The sequence below is a fragment of the Polypterus senegalus genome, chromosome 6, assembly GCF_016835505.1.
Source record: "Polypterus senegalus isolate Bchr_013 chromosome 6, ASM1683550v1, whole genome shotgun sequence".
NCBI lineage: Eukaryota > Metazoa > Chordata > Cladistia > Polypteriformes > Polypteridae > Polypterus > Polypterus senegalus.
Window position 1 is genome coordinate 64,086,002 of NC_053159.1, and position 19,794 is coordinate 64,105,795.

Here is a 19,794-nt window from a genome sequence, read left to right on the forward strand (position 1 = left end):
TGAGGTGGTTTCTGCTTTGCACCTTCCTGCAGTGTTTCCAGAATGGCCTTTTAGCAACCGGAGCCCTTGAATTGGATTTAAAAAAAAGGTACACGCACAAGTCGCTCTGTGTTGGCATAGCTAATTAGTTAAGATACAAAAATGTACCTTTGCAAGCGAGTTAAATGGTACAAATCATCCACAAAAGAAATCAAAACGTCAGGAAAAACTAAAGATGGTAACCGAAACAAAAAAAGATCTCCTAAAAGATCAGGAATTTTCTGTTAAAAAGTCTTGGGAGAACGCGTTATTAACTTTCGTGATAAACGTGCAAGTTTTATTCGACAACATTAAAGCCGATTATTACAAAATGGGAATGACGCAGTTTTACCCACAAAACTAGCAAGAGTAACAAGGACAAAAAGGTGATATAGAGCAGAAAGGGCTTCTAAGTAAGGACAGAAAGTAATAGAAAAAGAAAAACTTTTGGAGGTGAAAAAATTAGGCTACGGCCATTGTAGTTGTTAGGCAGAAGGCTTCCGGGGTTTTGGCCCCCAATCAAGATCCTCCAGCCTACCCGACCAATGAAGTTAGACTTCTAGCCCCTGATCTTGGAGAGCCCTGCCCGTGTTCATGCCGTTTACCGTTCTGACAATTCGTGGAAAGCGCGAAAACTCCATGGGGTCTCCCGTGAGCTAATGGCTTTACCAGAAAGAGGGTCTAAGCTGAAGCAAAAGAGACCCAGTGCAGGATTTACGTATACGCTACACAAGCTATAGCTTAGAGCTCTCAAAAATATTTGGCACTTACATAGAATATCTGAACTTATAAAGTGCCCCATGTCTCAAATAGCTTAGGGCCTTATCAAGTCTAAATCCGGCCCAGAAGTCACCCCTGTTTGTGCGTGAACGGTGAGCTTGGGCTGCAGGTCAATGAACTTTGAAACACTCTACAGATGGGATCCAATTATAATGTGTTATGCTGCTAGCCCAAATTAAAAAACGATTAATTTTGCTTCTAGCGATAAAACTGGCGCCCTGTCCTGATCCTACTGCAATGGACTCTACCTGCCCCGGACATCCGGGTCGGGAAGATGTTTTTTTTTCTTTCTCGTTAAAATGCAATTCGTTCAACATTTGCATGTGGTACTCGATTATGCGTCTCGTGCAGCTTAATCTCTAACAGCATTTAAGACATGTGAGCCAGTTTCTAAGTGCACGTGCCTCGAAAAGAGAAATAAACTATCTTGTACATAGTGGCTCTCATGTCTCCGTCCTCTCAGTAAAAGTGTGACTTCCGTATTACTTTCCCTGTATATCTGTGGACTGAAAATCTACCTACACGTTCCAAAAGCAGGGACAAGTTATGCAGCTGTTTAAAGCTCGGTTTGGCTGTCCTTTAAAAATAGCTCCTTCATTCTTTCTTCCTCTTCGTCGCGGGCCTCTTTTCGATTGGATGGCTCCAGACTCACCCCCCTTGTACGTACCATCTCGTTAGTCGGGGGTTAAAACTGCATAAATCAAAGCATTGGGTGCAGAAACGTGTCAGAATTTGAAAGAGAGAGAAAAAAAGATGTTAATACAACTATCTGTGTCTGTGCGCCAAACAAAAGAATAATATCAAATCTATGAACAGATTGTATGAAAATGTTTATCGCTCCTTTGCTTGACAACAATAGGACAGTCCGGGCAGATCTGTTGTCACGTGTTCCCGTCTCCATAAGCAATTGGCCGCCAAGCCGATATTAAGAAAGCGATCTTATCCTTATGCTTGTGCACTTGACAGGCTGCTTTCCTCGTGTGACTTTTATAACTGACGACTTTTATTGCTGCAGATGAACATGCTCCGATTGCGAAGCACGATAGTCCACAGCTGGAGGGGGTACGTCTTTAATACCTAGAATAAAAATCGGTGTCCATTTGTCTGTGTACTTTTCCTATTGGCTGCCTTACCTGTCCAGTTCTTCTTCGTCTCATTCTCACGCAGTGCCCTGCAATCTCTTTGTAAATCTAAAACCCGTCCAACGCTTGATCTGCATCTTAAACCTTCACATTTTAATTCCCCACCGGTCTAAGTCTCATAAAGACCGACCTTTCATGCTCGAGTAGCAGTTAATGTGTGATTCACTTAGACACCAGTCATGGCATATCCACTAACTAAAATACCGAACAAATAGTCACGTAACCCGCACAGCTGCTATAAGATTACCAGTCAGTCAGACATTGTCACACAGTATTTAAAAAAAACAAAAAACTACTGCTCTTTTTCCAGTTAGTTTGATGTATTGGACTCTTGGAAACGAACTTTAATGATCAGAGATGAATTGGTTTTCAATTTCTTCAAGTAACAAGAATCTGGTGATTGTGCTAATTATTTTTTTTTAAGATAAATGCATTAAAATGTAACGCTGTGTTCATTCTATCGAATGTAATGTCGAAACCTATCATGATTACAATTATTGCATCTGCTCCTCCCCTTCTGAAATGTAAATTCTAATATGATGTTCTAAAGTCATCCACCAATTTTTTAACCTTCTTTTTGCATTACAATAGCTCTAGAATCAATCAGGTTTGCATCAGGTACCATGCATTTGCAGCCAACAAAGGTGCCAGTCTACCAGAGGGCACACACACCCAGTCACTCATATCTGGTCAATGTCGAGTCACCATGTGACTTATTATGTATGCCTTTGGGTTCCATCTAACCATCACAGAACCTGTTTAATCCACTTCAGGGTTTTGGGGAAGTAGATTTTATTCCTGCAGTATCAAACACAAGGTAGTAACCAACCCTGGACAAAATGCCAGACCTTCATAGGCAAAGCTGGTGCCACCATTTCGGTGGGGGCCCAGTTGCACAGGTTAGCTACAGAACAGTCGGTTGGCACACTAATAAGCATGGCCTAGTGCTCAAAATAACCAAGCACCGGCACTGATCATAGGGCACACATATCCACACACCATCTCACACAGGATCTAATTTACAGTTGCCGTTTATTCTAACACGCATGTCTTTGGGATGTTTGAAGAAAACCAGTATACCTGGAAAAGAAAGTACACATACAAGGGGATCCAAAGTCCTCACAGGTAATGTTGTACAGTAAAAATCTAGGCAAACACATGAAGAATGTACAGACTTCTCACACAGTTCCTGGGGTAGTATTTTATCATGAAATATATTTAGATCTTATTATATAATGTGTCATTGAACTATTCATATTTACTTTTTATCCTTTATTTCTTTATGCCTCTTGTTTATTACTTTTGAATTTGTTTTTTCAGTATTTTATTATGCATTTATTATGCATTTAAGGCCTTTTTATGTATCTCTATAAGAATCAGATCTGGATAGGTTTTTTAAATTCTCAGTGTAATGTGGTTTTGATACATATGCACCATAGTTTACTTTAAAATGTTATAATTTTCAACCATGCAATACTGATATCTTCTGGTATTATGTAATACCAAAGCTGGCATTTTGGCCAGTGGCTGAGTTATTTGACTATAAAACACAAACCTGCCTGACCAGAGTCCTGCACTGAATTGCCCTGAGACCCTGTGGGAGTTACTTCAGGGCTCACATTGTTTATTTCATAAGTTCCTTCAGATAAATTACCTTCATAAATACATGTGAATGTGAATTCTCAGCTGCGATTTGTGAGTCGGACTAGACTTTACTGGTTGACTGCTTTAATGATTTCTAGTATTGACTTCCGATTTGCACTCTTCTCTTCTCTTCCTCTCTCCGTCGTATTATCCCTACTTGATAAATCCATTTAGCCTGTCAGATCTATACAAGCTTTAGTGAGGTTCTTATTGCTTTATGACTCCAAGGAAAGTGTTATTAGTGAAAGTAACTGATAAGATAATGCTAGGAGTATGAGAGTGGCTACTGAGCCTAAAGGTTTAAGATAACAGCAGGGTCAGGCAGCCCTCATCTTATAGTCGATCTCCTCGAGGTATTTTGTACTAAATACATATTGATGGATTTAAAAAAAAATAAAAGGTCTTATACACATTTGCTGTTATCGGGATGCTGGAGTAAAGTGCTTCATTTTGATGGATTAGGGTTGCCAGAGTGAGTGCCCAGTTTAGATTTACTCATCCATAGCTTTTTAGTACCATCTGTTAACTTGGGTGCCTCTCTCAAGTACTTTACACTTTTGGCTTGTAGGAGCAAAAGCAGTTCCAAAAGTTTAACTGTGTTTTTGGTAAGCAAATCCTGTACACGTCCAAGGTCTGCAGATGGATGAGGCAGTGCCTTTAATGATTAAACTTTGGGTACTAAGGGAAGGCGTATGGGATTTGTTTCTTTAACTCGCCAGTTTGGTGGTGTCTTTCCAGGGTCAGGCCACTTTCTGATGTTTGTCCTAGTGACTTTGATCTTTAATCAGCCACTTAGAAACTGATCACCAACGCCCAGTTTACTCCTGTTTTTTGTATTTTTAATTATTAGCTACAAAAGTCTGTATTTTTGGAACATGAGCTCAAATTCCACCTAACAATTACTGCTTTAAAATGGAACTCGGACATGCCCAGTAGGCTCCTGGCAGGCTGGCTGACTATATACATGTGAGCAGCCCAAGCTGAAACCTCTCCACCCATGGGAGCTCTTCTGAAGAGCGCCAGTATGAGAGTGCTGTCTGTACGTTGTGCCTCTCACTGCTATATGCTCGTGTGGCTTTAAAAATAAGGCCTAGCACACAAATGAAGAGGACATCATTGGGGAATCTTGTGTGTCAGTGAGCCAGGCTGCATCTTTAAGCATCTCTTTAATATTTTTTAGATATGCATAATAGAATTTTTTACTTTCCTACACTAATACTTAAATTGTGTGATAGAGTATAGAAGCGAAGGATAGGAGTTATGTGACTCGCACATTGATCATTTGAGATTTATCACGATTTTAAAGAGAACCGCATTTCTGCATTGTGCTGGCTCAACACAAATATTTAAGTGACAGAGTATTAGGGGTCGCGTTACATTTACTTATTTGGCCAAAGCCTTTATCCAAAGTGATTTGTAACAGTTCAGATACAATTGGTTACATTTGTTTTGTTTTTCCGACAGGAGCACAGGCTGGTGAAGTGACTCGCTCATGGTCCAAAGCTTTAACAACAGTGCCACACTGCCTCCATTAATGCAAGAAGCACAGCTCTAACAAAACAAAGTCCTACATTTTTTTTTCTAGGATATTTGTCTCAGTTTTGTGAATTTAGCATCATAGTATGACTGTCTTCTTCACAGAATACTGAGAGTGTTGTGATCTCATGGCACATGTTAGTTTTAGAGGCACTGTTGAATCTTGGTAGTGTGGCCACTGGTCAGCTTGTGTCCACTTAACTGTATTGTTCCACTTAACCATCTTTTTGTTCATTGTAGATTAACAACAACTCGCCACTGCTGTGTGGAGGTAAAAAATGAGCCTGTGCTGGACTTTAATCCTGGAAGCTCAGAGAGGAAGGCACTAGAAAAGGTGTGTTTTCCTTCTGGGCAGTTGAGGTGTAGCTGCTGCAGCAAGAAAAGACCTTAGCATACTTTATATCTTATGATTTATAGGCCCTGCAAGAGCTCAAAGGGAAAACAGAGGAGGTTCCTTGTGTGATAGGAGATGAACACATCTGGACCAAGGATGTTCGATATCAGGTGTCGGTAGGTGAGAGTTCCTAGGATGCAACATATGATCTATTGCTACTATATCTGTTTTCTTTGACAAATTATGCTCTGTTATAGATACTCTGATTAAAATATGGGGTAAAAATAACAGTGCATCGAACTGATTTGCACAGCCAGGCAGGTGATGCCAGTCAACTCTTAATAGTGAATCCTCCACTTATTGCCTTTTTTGGTGGAGGTAATGATGGCAGAAATCCACTGTCAGTACATTTATGAATGGGTGGTGAAAATCAAGAAAGTGATGCAGTTGGAACCAGAATATAAAGATACAATTAAATAGAAGAAATTAATAAGCAAACATATACTTGACAAGTGATGTTTCTTCTTTCACCCCCCTCTCTCTCACTCTTTTAGCCTTTTAACCATTCTCACAAAGTGGCCAAGTTCTGCTATGCTGATAAGGTGAGCTTTGTTTTTATGGCTCTGGGGTGTGAGTTGTGTTTGGTGCCCTTTCATGTGCAGAATGCTCAGCTTCATATCTTTGTACTCTTCCTGTAGGTGCTACTGAACAAAGCCATCAATGCCTCCCTTGCTGCACGGAAGGAGTGGGATCTCCGACCTGTCCAGGACAGAGCACAAATTCTGTTCAAAGCTGCTGACCTGATCAGTGGGCCTTACAGAGCAGAGCTGCTGGCAAAAACAATGATTGGCCAGGTACTGTTACCTCCATTGTGGCTGAACTATGCTCACATATAAGACACTGACAAAAATGACACTGAGGGTATTGCATAACACACATAGGCAGTGTCATGGAAATCATCTGCAAGTACTGGTGCACAAATGCTCAAAAACAGAAAACTGATGTAAAGACACATATAACATGATCATTGAAACACACACCTTGAGAGACAGTTAAATGCATCTCTTTTTCCACATTTTATGTTACAGCCTTATTCCAAAATGGATTAAATTCATTTTTTTCCTCAAAATTATACACACAACACCCCATAATGACAACGTGAAAAAATTTTACTTGAGGTTTTTGAAATCACATGTACATAAGTATTCAGAGCCTTTGCTTAATACTTTGTCGATGCACCTTTGCCAGCAATTACAGCCTCAAGTCTTTTTGAATATGATGCCACAAGCTTGGCACACCTATCCTTGGCCTGTTTCGCCCATTCCTCTTTGCAGCACCTCTCAAGCTCCATCAGGTTGGATGGGAAGCGTTGGTGCACAGCCATTTTTAAGATCTCTCCAGTGATGTTCAATCAGATTCAAGTCTGGGCTCTGGCTGGGCCACTCAAGAACATTCACAGAGTTCGCCCCAGTCTGAGGTCAAGAGCGCTCTGGAGCAGGTTTTCATCCAGGATGTCTCTGTACATTGCTGCAGTCATCTTTCCCTTTGTCCTGACTAGTCTCCCAGTTCCTGCTGCTGAAAAACATACCCACAGCATGACGCTGCCACCACCATGCTTCACTGTACGGATGGTATTGGCCTGGTGATGAGCGGTGCCTGGTTTCCTCCAAACGTGACGCCTGGCATTCACACCAAAGAGTTCAATCTTTGTCTCATCAGACCAGAGAATTTTGTTTCTCATGGTCTGAGAGTCCTTCAGGTACCTTTGGCAACTCCAGGCGGGCTGCCATGTGCCTTTTACTCAGGAGTGGCTTCCATACAGGGCTGATTGGTGGATTGCTGCAGAGATGGTTGTCCTTCTGGAAAGTTCTCCTCTCTCCACAGAGGACCTCTGGTGCTCTGACAGAGTGACCATCGGGTTCTTGGTCACCTCCCTGACTAAGGCCCTTCTTCCCCGATCGCTCAGTTTAGATGGCCGGCCAGCTGTAGGAAGAGTCCTGGTGGTTTCGAACTTCTTCCACTTACGGATGATGGAGGCCACTGTGCTCATTGGGACCTTCAAAGCAGCAGAAATTGTTCTGTAACCTTCCCCAGATTTGTGCCTTGAGACAATCCTGTCTCGGAGCTCTACAGACAATTCCTTTGACTTCATGCTTGGTTTGTGCTCTGACATGAACTGTCAACTGTGGGACCTTCTATAGACAGGTGTGTGCCTTTCCAAATCATGTCCAATCAACTGAATTTACCACAGGTGGACTCCAATGAAGCTGCAGAAACATCTCAAGGATGATCAGGGGAAACAGGATGCACCTGAGCTCAATTTTGAGCTTCATGGCAAAGGCTGTGAATACTTACGTACATGTGCTTCTCAATTTTTTTATTTTTAATAAATTTGCTAAAATCTCAAACTTTTTTCACATTGTCATTATGGGGTGTTGTGTGTAGAATTCTGAGGGAAAAAATGAATTTAATCCATTTTGGAATAAGGCTGTAACAACACAAAATGTGGAAAAAGTGATGCGCTGTGAATACTTTCCGGATGCACTGTATGTATACCTAGATATCTTTATGTCACATTATTTTATGGAGGTTTGGCTATGTGTAATTCATTTTAAAAATACAAACCAAAGAACAGCCAGGTCATTTATCAAAAATTTTTATTAACATTAAATACTATGGGTACACAAATACCCAACCTCCACTTCAAAAAATTGTTTTCCTTCCTAAAATACAAAAGCTTCCAACATTATTACTCAAGCCTGTAGTACGTAATGTTAACAAAATTGTTTGATGGGTGACCTGGCTGTTCGCCTACTTGGTTTGTATATTTGCATAATTGCAACTGGTGTAATGTATTTTGATGATTTTGATTAATTGGTTAGTCAGTCCTTGATTGTTACCATCATTTTTGAAGAAAAACATAGAGGGATCATATTTATATGGTAAGGTTTACATTTTGGTAAGGTTTTAATATGAATACCCATTACCAAGTATGAATTATATAATGTCGTAATGAGATGTGAAATGTATTTATTTTTAGTTTCCAGTTTGTCTGGCCCTGGTGAAGGGGTAGAATCATGAAACATGTCAGCTTGATGGACAACGGTGTGAATATTCACTGATGGAAATTTAAATCCTGGATACTATGGCTGTATGGACCCTCTGGACTTTATGCACAATATGTAATTAAGGGATTTTGCCTGACCTGCCTATATTTTGAAAAATATCTAGTATTTTGGAAGCCTTTGTGCTCAAGTAATAATGTTGGAAGCTTTTTTGCTTTAGTAAAGACAGCAGTTTTTTGAAGTGGAGGTTGCCTGTTTATATGCCTGAAGTACATACTGTTAACAAAAATTTTTGATAAATGACCTGGCTGTTCGTTAGTTTGCGTCTTTATATAATTGCAGCTGTTTTGGTAGAATTTGATGGTTTCTGATTAATTGTTCATTTAAAAAGTCCACAGTGTCTTTTTCTCAGTCTTTCCAGGTTATGCCTTGGAGCATTATTTTTGTGTGATCCATTTTTGTTTTTAGCTTCAACTGCCAGACGGGCAGACACAATTTGTACTACACCACTCCACTATAACATTGAATCCATTATCAACTGAAGATAGTTAAAGCCTCTGGGTAATGATGGAGGTAAAACACTTGTAGACTCCTTAAATTTGATGTCTAAGAATAAAATCAGCACCTTGTAGTCAGGTCTGAGTTAATTTAATGATATTTGTATCCCTGGGTAGGTTAGTGTCAGTCTTGAATTTTCTGTATTTTTGTAAATGATGGATGTCACACTTTATTGGGACCTTCACAAATTTTGTTTGACCTCAGCATAACATATTATTATAACAGCATATCCAATTTTGCATTTACTTGGTCTCACTATCCTGAAAGTCAACTAGTTGTTTGTGCCTGTTTTGTGTAACTGATTTTCAGTGGAGTTTCTTATACATTTTCAAGCAAAGTACTGAATATTATCTAGATATTTTTTATTTAATTCTTCATGTTGAGTGTTTGAATGTAATGTTAAATAATGGTATTTGTATTTACTGCAACAACATGGTAAAGACTAGCAAAAGTAACAAGTACGTAAAGATACAAAAAAGCCTAATTATTCCTGATTTTGCTCTACAGGGGAAAACAGTGGTCCAGGCTGAGATAGACGCTGCAGCTGAACTGATTGACTTCTTTCGCTTCAATGCCAAGCATGCCATTGACTTGGAGCATCAACAGCCATTAAGTGTGGGTAGCAGCACAAACACTGCTGTGTACCGGGGTCTGGAGGTAAGAAGTAGAGCGAGAGGGGTTTGGAAAGTTCATATTTCAGGGAGATCCTTGCGTTTGCTACGTTCTTTCTCTTATTTCTTCTGCAGGGATTTATTGCTGCCATTTCACCTTTCAACTTCACAGCTATTGGTGGGAACCTGGCTGGTGCACCAGCTCTGATGGTAAGTCAGTTTGCAGCACGAATACTCCAGACTTACTTTTAATCTTTAGCTTTAAGTAAGGCTGTTATCAGCATTACATGAAGTTAAGTGAGTGTTCTAGGTGCAAGTGAAAACTCATTAAATAACCTACTTTTTTAGAAGATTTCAGTAATTGCCAAAGAAGTTTGCCTTTCCAGACTGAGCCATTCATTCCTCAGCTTGATTGGATCAAGAGGCAGGACGTTAACATTTGAATTTCAGATTAATTATTTCTTAATTATAACACTTCTTTTTAGCACACAGTTTGTCACATTTTGGTGGTCTAGAGAATATTCATGAGCCTCTAATTTGTGGTAGCTGTCTTTGCTTATTATACCTAAAGTACGAGTATAGGCTTAACCGAGTGACTTGGTGCTCTATAGGGTAATGTTGTCCTCTGGAAACCCAGCGATACTGCTATGTCAGCGAGCTATGCCGTCTACAGGATTCTCAGAGAGGCAGGACTCCCCCCAAATATCATTCAGTTTGTTCCGGCAGATGGACCTGTGTTTGGTGACACTGTGACAGCATCCGAACACCTGGCAGGCATCAGCTTCACTGGTAGTGTCCCGTATGTAGATGTTTTCCCTTTTGAATAGGCTTACTTAAACATTTGTAAGTTAAGAAGTTCGAAACCATTCCTTGTTACCTCTATAATAAATCAAGGAGACCTTTCTGTGCTTTTTGTTTTAGGACCTTTCAACGTCTCTGGAAACAGGTGGCAGAAAATCTGGCCCAGTATCGGAACTTCCCACGCATTGCTGGAGGTGGGTTCTTCTTAGTGGTTTTTACCCTCTGTATAAATGGTTAATGCATGCTGTGTTAAGTTTAACCAAGTAGCTGATTTACAACAACTGCATGGCCATGAAAAGCACAATGTCCAGATTTTTTTTTTTTTTTGCAAATAATGAAACTCAAAGTAAAGAACCTGAATGGATTATAGTTGGGGTAGCTGTGTCCTGTCAATGTTGCCACTAGTGGATAACAAAAGGTTACATATTAGGGTTCCTGACTCTTGTCTTTCAGAGTGCGGAGGAAAGAACTTCCACTTTGTTCATAAATCAGCAGATGTTTCCAGCGTGGTATTGGGAACAATCCGCTCCGCATTTGAGTATGGTGGCCAAAAGTGTTCTGCCTGCTCTCGGATGTATGTACCTGACAGCCTGTGGCCAGCAGTCAAGGAGCAGCTCCTGAAGATCCACAAGCAGCTGAAATTGGGCAATGTGAGTACTGCACCTGTCACACAAGCTATTAGAGAAGTAAAGGTGAAAAGTGACATTTTCTTTTTCTCTTTCTCACTTGCCATGCAGCCCGTTGAGGATTTTGGGACATTCTTTTCAGCCGTTATTGATGATAAGGTGAGGGAAACTGAAAAATCTTACTTCTAATTGAATCGGGAAGTGTTCTAACATACATTCTTCTGTATTATGTACATGATTGTTACTTCCCAAGTAGCAAAGATGTCCTGACAGTGCAGCACTGACAAATGTGAGGAACTTGCTAATGATTGTTTGGTAAGCCAGACCTACTGTATATATTGAACCTGCAGCTTTGTAGTTTCCAGGTTGTTTCCTCATCCACCAGTGTGTGCTAATGTATGTAAAATGTTGATTTAGCCCACACTCCTAGGTGGCTAAACAAGAAAGCACTTTCCATTACACCAATTATATAAGTAGGTAAAGTTACAGCTTCATGCTTCTTATGCTTTAGCCACAAGCAAAGTGCCTTTCTTGTAGATGGAGCTGTAAATTCTTAAGGGATTTTTCTGCTGTAAAAATACACTGGAAAAGATAACACATCTTATGCACTCTACTTCCTCTTCCTGACAGGCATTTGCTCGCATCAAGAAGTGGTTAGCTCATGCACAGTCTTCCCCGAACCTAACTGTCCTTGCTGGAGGTCACTGTGATGACAAGCATGGCTACTTTGTGGAGCCTACCATTATTGAAACAAAGGACCCACAGGATCCCATCATGAAGGAGGTGAGTTTCATGTGGTTGTCAAATACATACATTTTAACCAAGACGTGGCTTTTGCTCTGTGGTGCCTGTAGAATTCAGAATGGGGATTTCTGTTCCGAAAATTCTAACCAGTCTTTCCCCTTTAAAATATGTTTCCATTGTCTCTAATATGCAACATATTGCTTTTCTTAGGAGATATTTGGCCCGGTTCTGACAATTTATGTTTATCCTGATGACCGTTATAAAGATGTCCTACAGCTTGTTGACAGCACCTCTCCGTATGGCCTAACTGGGTCAGTGTTTGCACAGGACAAGTAAGTAGCTTTTATTTTGACCATGGCTTAAATAATGATATGTAAGCATCTGACCAGATTCGCTTTTCAATCCGTAATTGCTTTGTTTTTGTGATATGACAAATAGGCTTAGCAAATGTTTGCAATGAGACAGTTGTGTGGCTTATTAGCTAAGGTGTTCTGCTGTAAACTAGAGGAGTGCTCATGCAGAATTATTTTCCACAACTATCTGCAATTTCACAGTTGTGATCCTCACTATTCCAAGCTTTAAAGACACTCCTCGCCCAGGTAATCGTGCCCCATAACAATACCAGCAAACCCGCAATTCTCGAAAGAAGAAAGAAGCTAACTTTCTGTTCCCTCCGATATTTGGAGGGAAGAAAAATCATGAAGGGTGGGTGCGTCCTGGGAAAGTTTTCATTCAATTAAATAAACATGTTTGTACTAAAGCGGCTTCTTTTTGGAGCCGTGACTTATCTGGTTCTGGTGTTTCAGAAGCGTGTTATAGGCGCATGCGTTCATTGTTTATATCCATGCGGTCTCGTTTTTGTTTTTCTATGGCTGTGTCGTTAGCTAGAAGTCGTTTGCTGACGGCGGATTCGCTTGCTTAAGTGACCATGGCGGTGGATCCGGGCTTGGAGGGCTACATTACCAAACGAAGGTGGTGTGGGCGGTCGCATTCGGGCGGCGGTGGTAGTGTGTACGGCTTGCTTGTGGCCTCTGGCATCTGTGCATATATACAACCTCAACGCCTTACCTCAAGTTTAGTTTACAGGTAGTGTTGTTTGGGCGCCACGTACTGACTTTGGGAAGCCGCTGGGTTTGACTCTGGGGCGAAGTGCGCGTGCGCTGTCGGTGCTTCTAGCCACTGGCCTTTGCAATCCTTGTATATACACAAACATTACTAAACGAAGGTTGTATATGCGGTGGTGTTCGTGTTCGGGCAGGGGTTCTATTGTGACCTGGGGGGTATTTTTCGTACATGGATTACTCGTTTAGCAGGATGTAAATGTTGACAATTTGGCATGATCCTGGATCTGTCGGTTTTTCGAAACTTTTGCTGGATGTGTTGTCATAGCAGCACATCCAAATCCTGAAACCTGCACGGAGCAGGTTTGTTTATGTAAACAAGGATTAGCTCACACACTTAATCAGTTTCCGTGCATGGAATTCATTCAGTCAAGGCTTTGCCATTCATGAATGGGCGACCAATTAATATTAGTGCGCAAATTTTAAGAAGAGAATTTCATATAGAGAGGGTTTTGCGCTATTGGGGGGGTTAGGTGGGGGGATATTGTACCTCAAAGATTTATTAGCACCTTATATTCGAAGTCAAACTAGGCGAAGTCGGGCTCTCACAATCAATCACACAGACAGTATGCATTGCTTTGAGTTTTTTTGCAAGCGGCACTTTTTCTATATACTGTAGGCGATGCGGAAAACCTATCTAAAAGTGCAGTTTGCCAGGCAATTCGTAAAGTCTGTTTGGCTCTGAAATATTTCCTTCGGGGTTTCATAGTGTTTCCTGGACACCTGCGTGTGCAGACAATAAAAGAAGCGTTTCATGCCATTGCAGGTACACAGGCAAAAACACCCACAGTTCCATAAAGAATCTCACAATCAGCCTAACATTCTCATTACCCAGGATTTCCAAATGTGATTGGGGCACATGGGACTGATCAGAGTGGAGTTTGATCAAACATTATTTGGAAAATGTACCTCTCCTCCTGATAAATAATCAGACACAGTGTCTTCATCAAATATTTGACCTTCGTCAATATCTGGTTGGTCAGACACAAGTTCTAGGGATATGACATTCCCTGCAACTGACCCAACAAAAAAAAAAATGCCCTCAGAAACAGGGCGATGGGCATTTTGCTGGAGAGCCAACTCTTTTGCAGGGGTTAGGTCTGGACCGCGTGGACCTCCATCTGTTTTTTGCTTGTCTGCCTTCTTATTAGCTTTAAAATTAATGTTTCTTATATTATATATGATTCTTTATGTCAACAATTCTTTAAATAGTTATATATCAATATTTGCCAGTTTGAAGTATATTCTTGTACGTCACTTTAACCTGTTCCAATGTTCTCCTTGTGCTCACGTTTGATCTGGAACTATGACATATTAAATAATAATTAATCTGACACATAGGAAATGAAACGCTGCATTCAGTAAGTACAATGCACACTACTTAGCGTTTAATTTGTCAGTCACTTTTTGCCAGCTGTCTTTTCTGGTTTGGGCTGCTTTTGCAGTGTTACCCCTTGTGCATATTAAATCTTGAAATTCTTCATATACTTCGAATAAAAGGACCTGCTCTGCTTGTGTAAAAAAACAATGCACCCATTCTTCCGTCATTTTGTTGCAGCCTATCAAAGACTTGCTAATCATGTTTTCTAGACTCAATATATATGGGCTTTTCAATCAGCACGGGCGCGCGCATTTATCTCGGATGATTTGATCCAGCTAAACTAATCTACTACACGGCTGCGTTTGAAAAACCGACTTATCCCAGACGAGCTTCACCGGCATTAACCCATCCAAGATGAGGCGTCTGATGTCGGATGATTTAAGCGACGTACGGAAAATATTGTACCTCCCAGAAGTTTAGTTTCCAGGTTGTGTTGTGTTGTTTGAGCGCCACCTACTGACTCTGGGAAGCCTCTGGGTTTGACTCCGGGGTGCTGAGGCGCAGTGCGCGTGCGCTTTCGGTGCGTTTGGCATCCGTGCATATACAGGTATATACAACCTTCATTTAGTAATATAGATTCGTCGAGAAGGTAGCTGCTAGGTTAAACAAATTTATCTTAGCCCCTGCATTTCGCGTCCCTTTTATTTCTGCTCTGGTGAGGAGCTGCAAACATGAGTACCGGTGTCCAATTCTTGGTAGGTATACACTGTGGTAGTCACTATGAGTAAACTTTATATCAATTATAACTTTTTAAATTTGTCAGGAAATGAGTTTGACCAAAATTAAAGTAAACAGTTTAGTTCTGCAGTGCAACTTGAAAGGGACATCAGCCTGCTGATAAGTCACCGTAAAACTGTTTTAGTGAACAGTTTTAACATTTTCCAGAAGATCACCTTCACTAAAATGTGGCTGCAGATATGTGATACTTGGTGTATGTAGCAGAGCACCAAGTCAGGCAGTGCTAATTTGACATCCTGATTGGTTATGCATGCAGGTGTGGTTAGTTAGATCTGTGAGAACAGCTCACTGAGTGTACTCTAATGCTGTGGTGTCAGGTGGGGGTCTTCAAACACTTAAGCCCCTGATCTATTGCGGCCTAACCCTGATTTTTTTCTCAGTCATACATATGACCCATAGTGGTAAGTCCCTGATCCTTTTGTTCATCATATATAATATAGCCCCTGATCAATTTAACATCATACATCTTAGATGCTTGAGAAAACCCAAAGACCTCCTCCACCATAGATTTTGGATTTCATTTAAACATATATCTCAGAGGGGCCTAAGACCCTGATACCTGCAAATCCTAGAAACTTGTGTGGTTACATGACAGTTGTGTACTGTATACTGTATTTGTAATCACTTCCTTTGCTTTTCACCTTTCCCATCACCTGTAGTTTGAGTGTCCACTCACCTCTGCTGTTTGTCCTCTTTCAGTCAACTTATGTCAAAAGTCCACTTTACAGCCCAAGTTTATCCAGTGGGATTTCCAAAGTAATTGCATTGATGTGCTGTCTAAACTGACTCAGCCCTGAGAAAGTCACTTAATCAACCAGCGATTAATTTGCTGTGCTTTTTAATTTGATACCTTTTAAAAATAAATATGTGTAAAACAATTATAACAAATTGTATTTTCTATCACAATGGGGGAGTTATGTTATCAACCAAAATACCAGACCTTAAAGTTAATTTTGTAAGAAGATGAAGTGCACATTTTATTGATAAATCAGATTTGCGCCTCTTTTTCATATTTTTCATTGAACATAAAAGGTTCTAAGTGCAGTATTTATATGAACACGAAAAAGAGCAAAAATGATGATCTGATGATTTCCATCATCAACAATTCACATCTTTTAAAATTTTTAGGAAGACAGAAAATTCTACTAAAGACATAAAAGTAGGATATACTTTGTCCCCAGTGCGATATTAACTGAGGCCTGTCAAGAGTAAAGGGCCTATCAAATAATGCTGCCATCTTGTCCACTTGCAACACAAACCTCCGAGGATGTTTGCAGATGATCCACAAGTTGCACAAGAAATGTAAGCCATGATTGCACACTGTTTTTTTTTTTTTCCTGGAGTGGCCAGAACATTAAGCTAAAGGTGATGGAAGCTTTCCCAATAAGCTCAAACAGGTTGAATACTGAACAACCACTAATTGAATTCGACAGTAAAAAAGGTGCTTTGTTAAAGATATTTATCCCTCTTTGGATGTTTATTGATTAATCAGCAATTAGATTACTGAAAGATCACTAAGATCACAGTGTTATTAAAGTTAAAATAATAGTGCCAATGATTTATAGGATTTATGCTATTGTATTTTAAAATAAAATGTGGTTTTAGAAGTTGTAGAAGAGGAAGACATTACTACTCATTACTCTCACTATTCAGTGCACTTTGTATAGAGAGTGGGGAGCCAGTTCAGACACCGCAAATGTGCAGCATCCACCACGGATGATGTGATGGCAGCCATTTTGTGTCAGTACGCTCACCAAACATTAGCTATTAAGTGATGAAGTGTTGAGGGAGATAGTTAACCAATTAAATCCAGGGGATGATTAGGGGACTACAATAATCAGGCCACAGTGGACAGTTTAGCCTGGACCTTTGAAAACGCCCTACTCCTTATGAATGATGGCCACCTACCTTTTATGACCTTGGAGAGTAAGGACCTCATAAGGTTTACGTCTCAGCCAAAGGACTGAGTAGTTTACTGCACTGGGGCATTGAGATCCACATGCAGACCTCACCAACACCTCTTCCAGCAGCAACCCAGGCTTTTCCTAGATGGTCTCCCATTCATGTACTAGCCAGGCCCAGACATGCTTAGATTTAGGTAAACCCCTTAATTTCAACCATGCCATATGCATTATATCCCATAAATATAGTTTAGCCACCACAGGTGGCCTCTCCTAATTCTACTGCTAGATTTATAAAAATGTTGAGCCACCCCATCCAAGATTTGTTCCTGTAAAAGTTTGAAGGGAACCCCCTTCCTTCTATTTGTACCCTGATAGGTGAAAGGCAACACCATCTTAAAATGTGATTGCTATCCACCCATTTTCTATCATGCTTAGCCACAGAGAGATAAAAAAAAATAAAGTTTTGTTTGGCCTTTATTGGGTTCCTGTTTGCCCACTTTGTGTTTGCGCTCCAAATGTCCATAGCCATTTACACTTGAATTTGTTTTATATATCAAGTTATGATACATATATTTACAATATGAATTTTTCAGTCTTAACAGTGTGCCCTATTCTGCTGTAAAGCTACTGTTCACATACTGTATGCTGTAAGATGGCTGCAATGAAGAATGAAGTTTTAAAAGATAGCAGAGTTTGTTTTATCTTCAGTTTTGAAGTTTGCATGACTTTTACTTTTGAATATGTTGTTATAATAAAACCATAATTAACTTGATTCCCGCTGGATGTTTATTGCTTTCCAGAAACATCATAGCTGAAGCGACAAAGATACTGAGGAATGCAGCAGGCAACTTTTACATAAATGACAAGTCAACGGGATCCATAGTGGCACAGCAGCCATTTGGTGGCTCTCGTGCCTCAGGTAAGACATGCACGATCACAAAAACAGTGCTACACACTTTTTAAAAATTTATGATGTTTAAATTTGACTTATTTTTGCATCTTCAAGTTTTTATAGATAAAGCTTAATAGGTTGTGCTGTTGCTTAACTAGTATAAAAAGTAAATTGCTGTCTGGTGTCAAGCAAGTTTTCTGCATACATTTTATGAATAAATTTCATTTTCTTACTGTATTTTATTTATTTATTTATTAGTTTTGGAGAAACATTTAATGCCTGTTGATCATGATAAAGAAAAAGAGCTCTTATGTCTTCTGTTTTTATATGGTATTTCACTTTCAGGTACCAACGACAAGCCTGGTGGACCACACTATATTTTGCGCTGGACCTCTCCACAAGTGATTAAGCAGACACACGCTCCACTGACTGAATGGAAATATTCTTACATGTCATGAGCAGGGATGACGAAATAAAAAAAAAAAAGCTCATGAAACTTGATTCTGCCTACTTAACTACTGACCTGGAGGACTGCACAAAGGACAAACGGCTACTTCATGACTACAATAGAATTTTGGAAATCTAGAGAAAGAAGAAGAATCAACTGAATCAACTGTCTTCTAAAAATCTTCATTTACTTTTTCGATAGTTTACCTGTTTGCACATAATTTTACAAATGTTCGCAGACTGCATCTGTAAGCTCACCCGCTGCTGTAATGGGATGTAGTCCGCATCTCTGAGGCTGCACCATATTCTGAAAGTGTATAGAGTGTACCCCAGAAGCCACAGCTTGTTCCAAAAGATTATTGTCAACCTCTCAGAGGCCACACCATATCGTGATGGCTTGCAGCTTCATTCCCAGAGTTGCTTGCTCACTTTTTAGAGTTTTGCTTATGTTTTATACAAGATCTCATCTTTCCGCTTGAGCCCTCTGAAGCATCAGTCAGTTCATGGGAGGCTAACACTGTACATCTGCATTCTTTTAGCTCAGACAGGCTGTCAGGTACAGGCATAGTTACTTTTTAGGCACAACAAAAGGATTTAACTACAGGGTCACGGGGGTCTGCTGGAGCCAATCTCAGTCAACACAGGGCACAAGGCAGGAAACAAACCCCGGGCAGGGTGCCAGCCCACTGCAGGGCACACACACACACACACCAAGGACAATTTAGGATCACAATCCACCTAACCTGCATGTCTTTGGACTGTGGGAGGAAACCCACGCAGACACGGGGAGAACATGCAAACTCCACGCAGGGAGGACCCGGGAAGTGAACCACCGTGATGCCCACCGTAACGCCCCATATTTTTACATTGCAACAATATTTTATCGGTTCAGTTCATTTATAGCTTTAAGTGAAATGAAGTGCAGTTCTGTAAGGCTGAAGTCCTTCAAAGACTTTTAAGTAATTCTGTACTTTTTAGAACTGTAATGTACAACACTTTTCAAGGAGTTTGCATCCTAGTCCATTAGTTATTAAAATTTTAAATCCGTCCACTTTAGCTTATTATGATTTGGCTGCAGTTAAAAAGTAGTCACTTTGGTTACATACTCTCTTATTCTGTAATTCTGTATTTGAAATTTGTTATCAGTAAATTATAAACCAGGAGAAATATTGTCTTGAATATTATAGCAAAATATCTTTCCTGCCATGTGCCTTCATATCCAGAACTACTTGATGGTCTAAACCCAAATAAATGCACACGCTTAGGTTGTCGGTAATAGTGTGATTTTGTACAGTGTTTAGAGGACTGATGCGTCAAATATAACATACGTACCTTGAAAGGAAGAGTACGTCTTGATGAGGAACATGCTTAAGAAATGGAGCAGTTCTTGAATACCGAAATCAGCACTAAAACTTTAACTGACGTTGAAAGAGCAGATTGGCTCTTGTATAG

At 40.2% G+C, this 19,794-nt stretch overlaps 1 protein-coding gene across 1 annotated transcript; it reads left to right on the forward strand.

Annotated features, from left to right (window-relative positions):
• Positions 1-1,727: 1,727 nt before the first annotated feature.
• aldh4a1 (aldehyde dehydrogenase 4 family, member A1) lies at positions 1,728-18,461 on the forward strand. The gene is made up of 15 exons (XM_039756150.1): positions 1,728-1,860; positions 5,361-5,454; positions 5,538-5,630; positions 6,009-6,056; positions 6,153-6,308; positions 9,585-9,734; positions 9,824-9,898; positions 10,300-10,487; positions 10,610-10,683; positions 10,943-11,139; positions 11,227-11,274; positions 11,746-11,898; positions 12,070-12,191; positions 17,804-17,922; positions 18,241-18,461. Exons 1-15 carry the CDS (start codon positions 1,814-1,816, stop codon positions 18,351-18,353), a joined length of 1,677 nt encoding a protein of 558 aa, XP_039612084.1. The 5' UTR covers positions 1,728-1,813; the 3' UTR covers positions 18,354-18,461.
• The last annotated feature ends 1,333 nt before the right edge of the window (positions 18,462-19,794 follow it).

Excerpts from the sequence above, each read along its gene's own strand:
- aldh4a1 (XM_039756150.1), top strand. The coding sequence starts at position 1,814 with ATGAACATGCTCCGATTGCGAAGCACGATAGTCCACAGCTGGAGGGG. Across the intron at positions 1,861-5,360 it reads ATAGTCCACAGCTGGAGGGG|ATTAACAACAACTCGCCACT; the intron begins GTACGTCTTTAA and ends TGTTCATTGTAG. Across the intron at positions 17,923-18,240 it reads TGGTGGCTCTCGTGCCTCAG|GTACCAACGACAAGCCTGGT; the intron begins GTAAGACATGCA and ends TTTCACTTTCAG.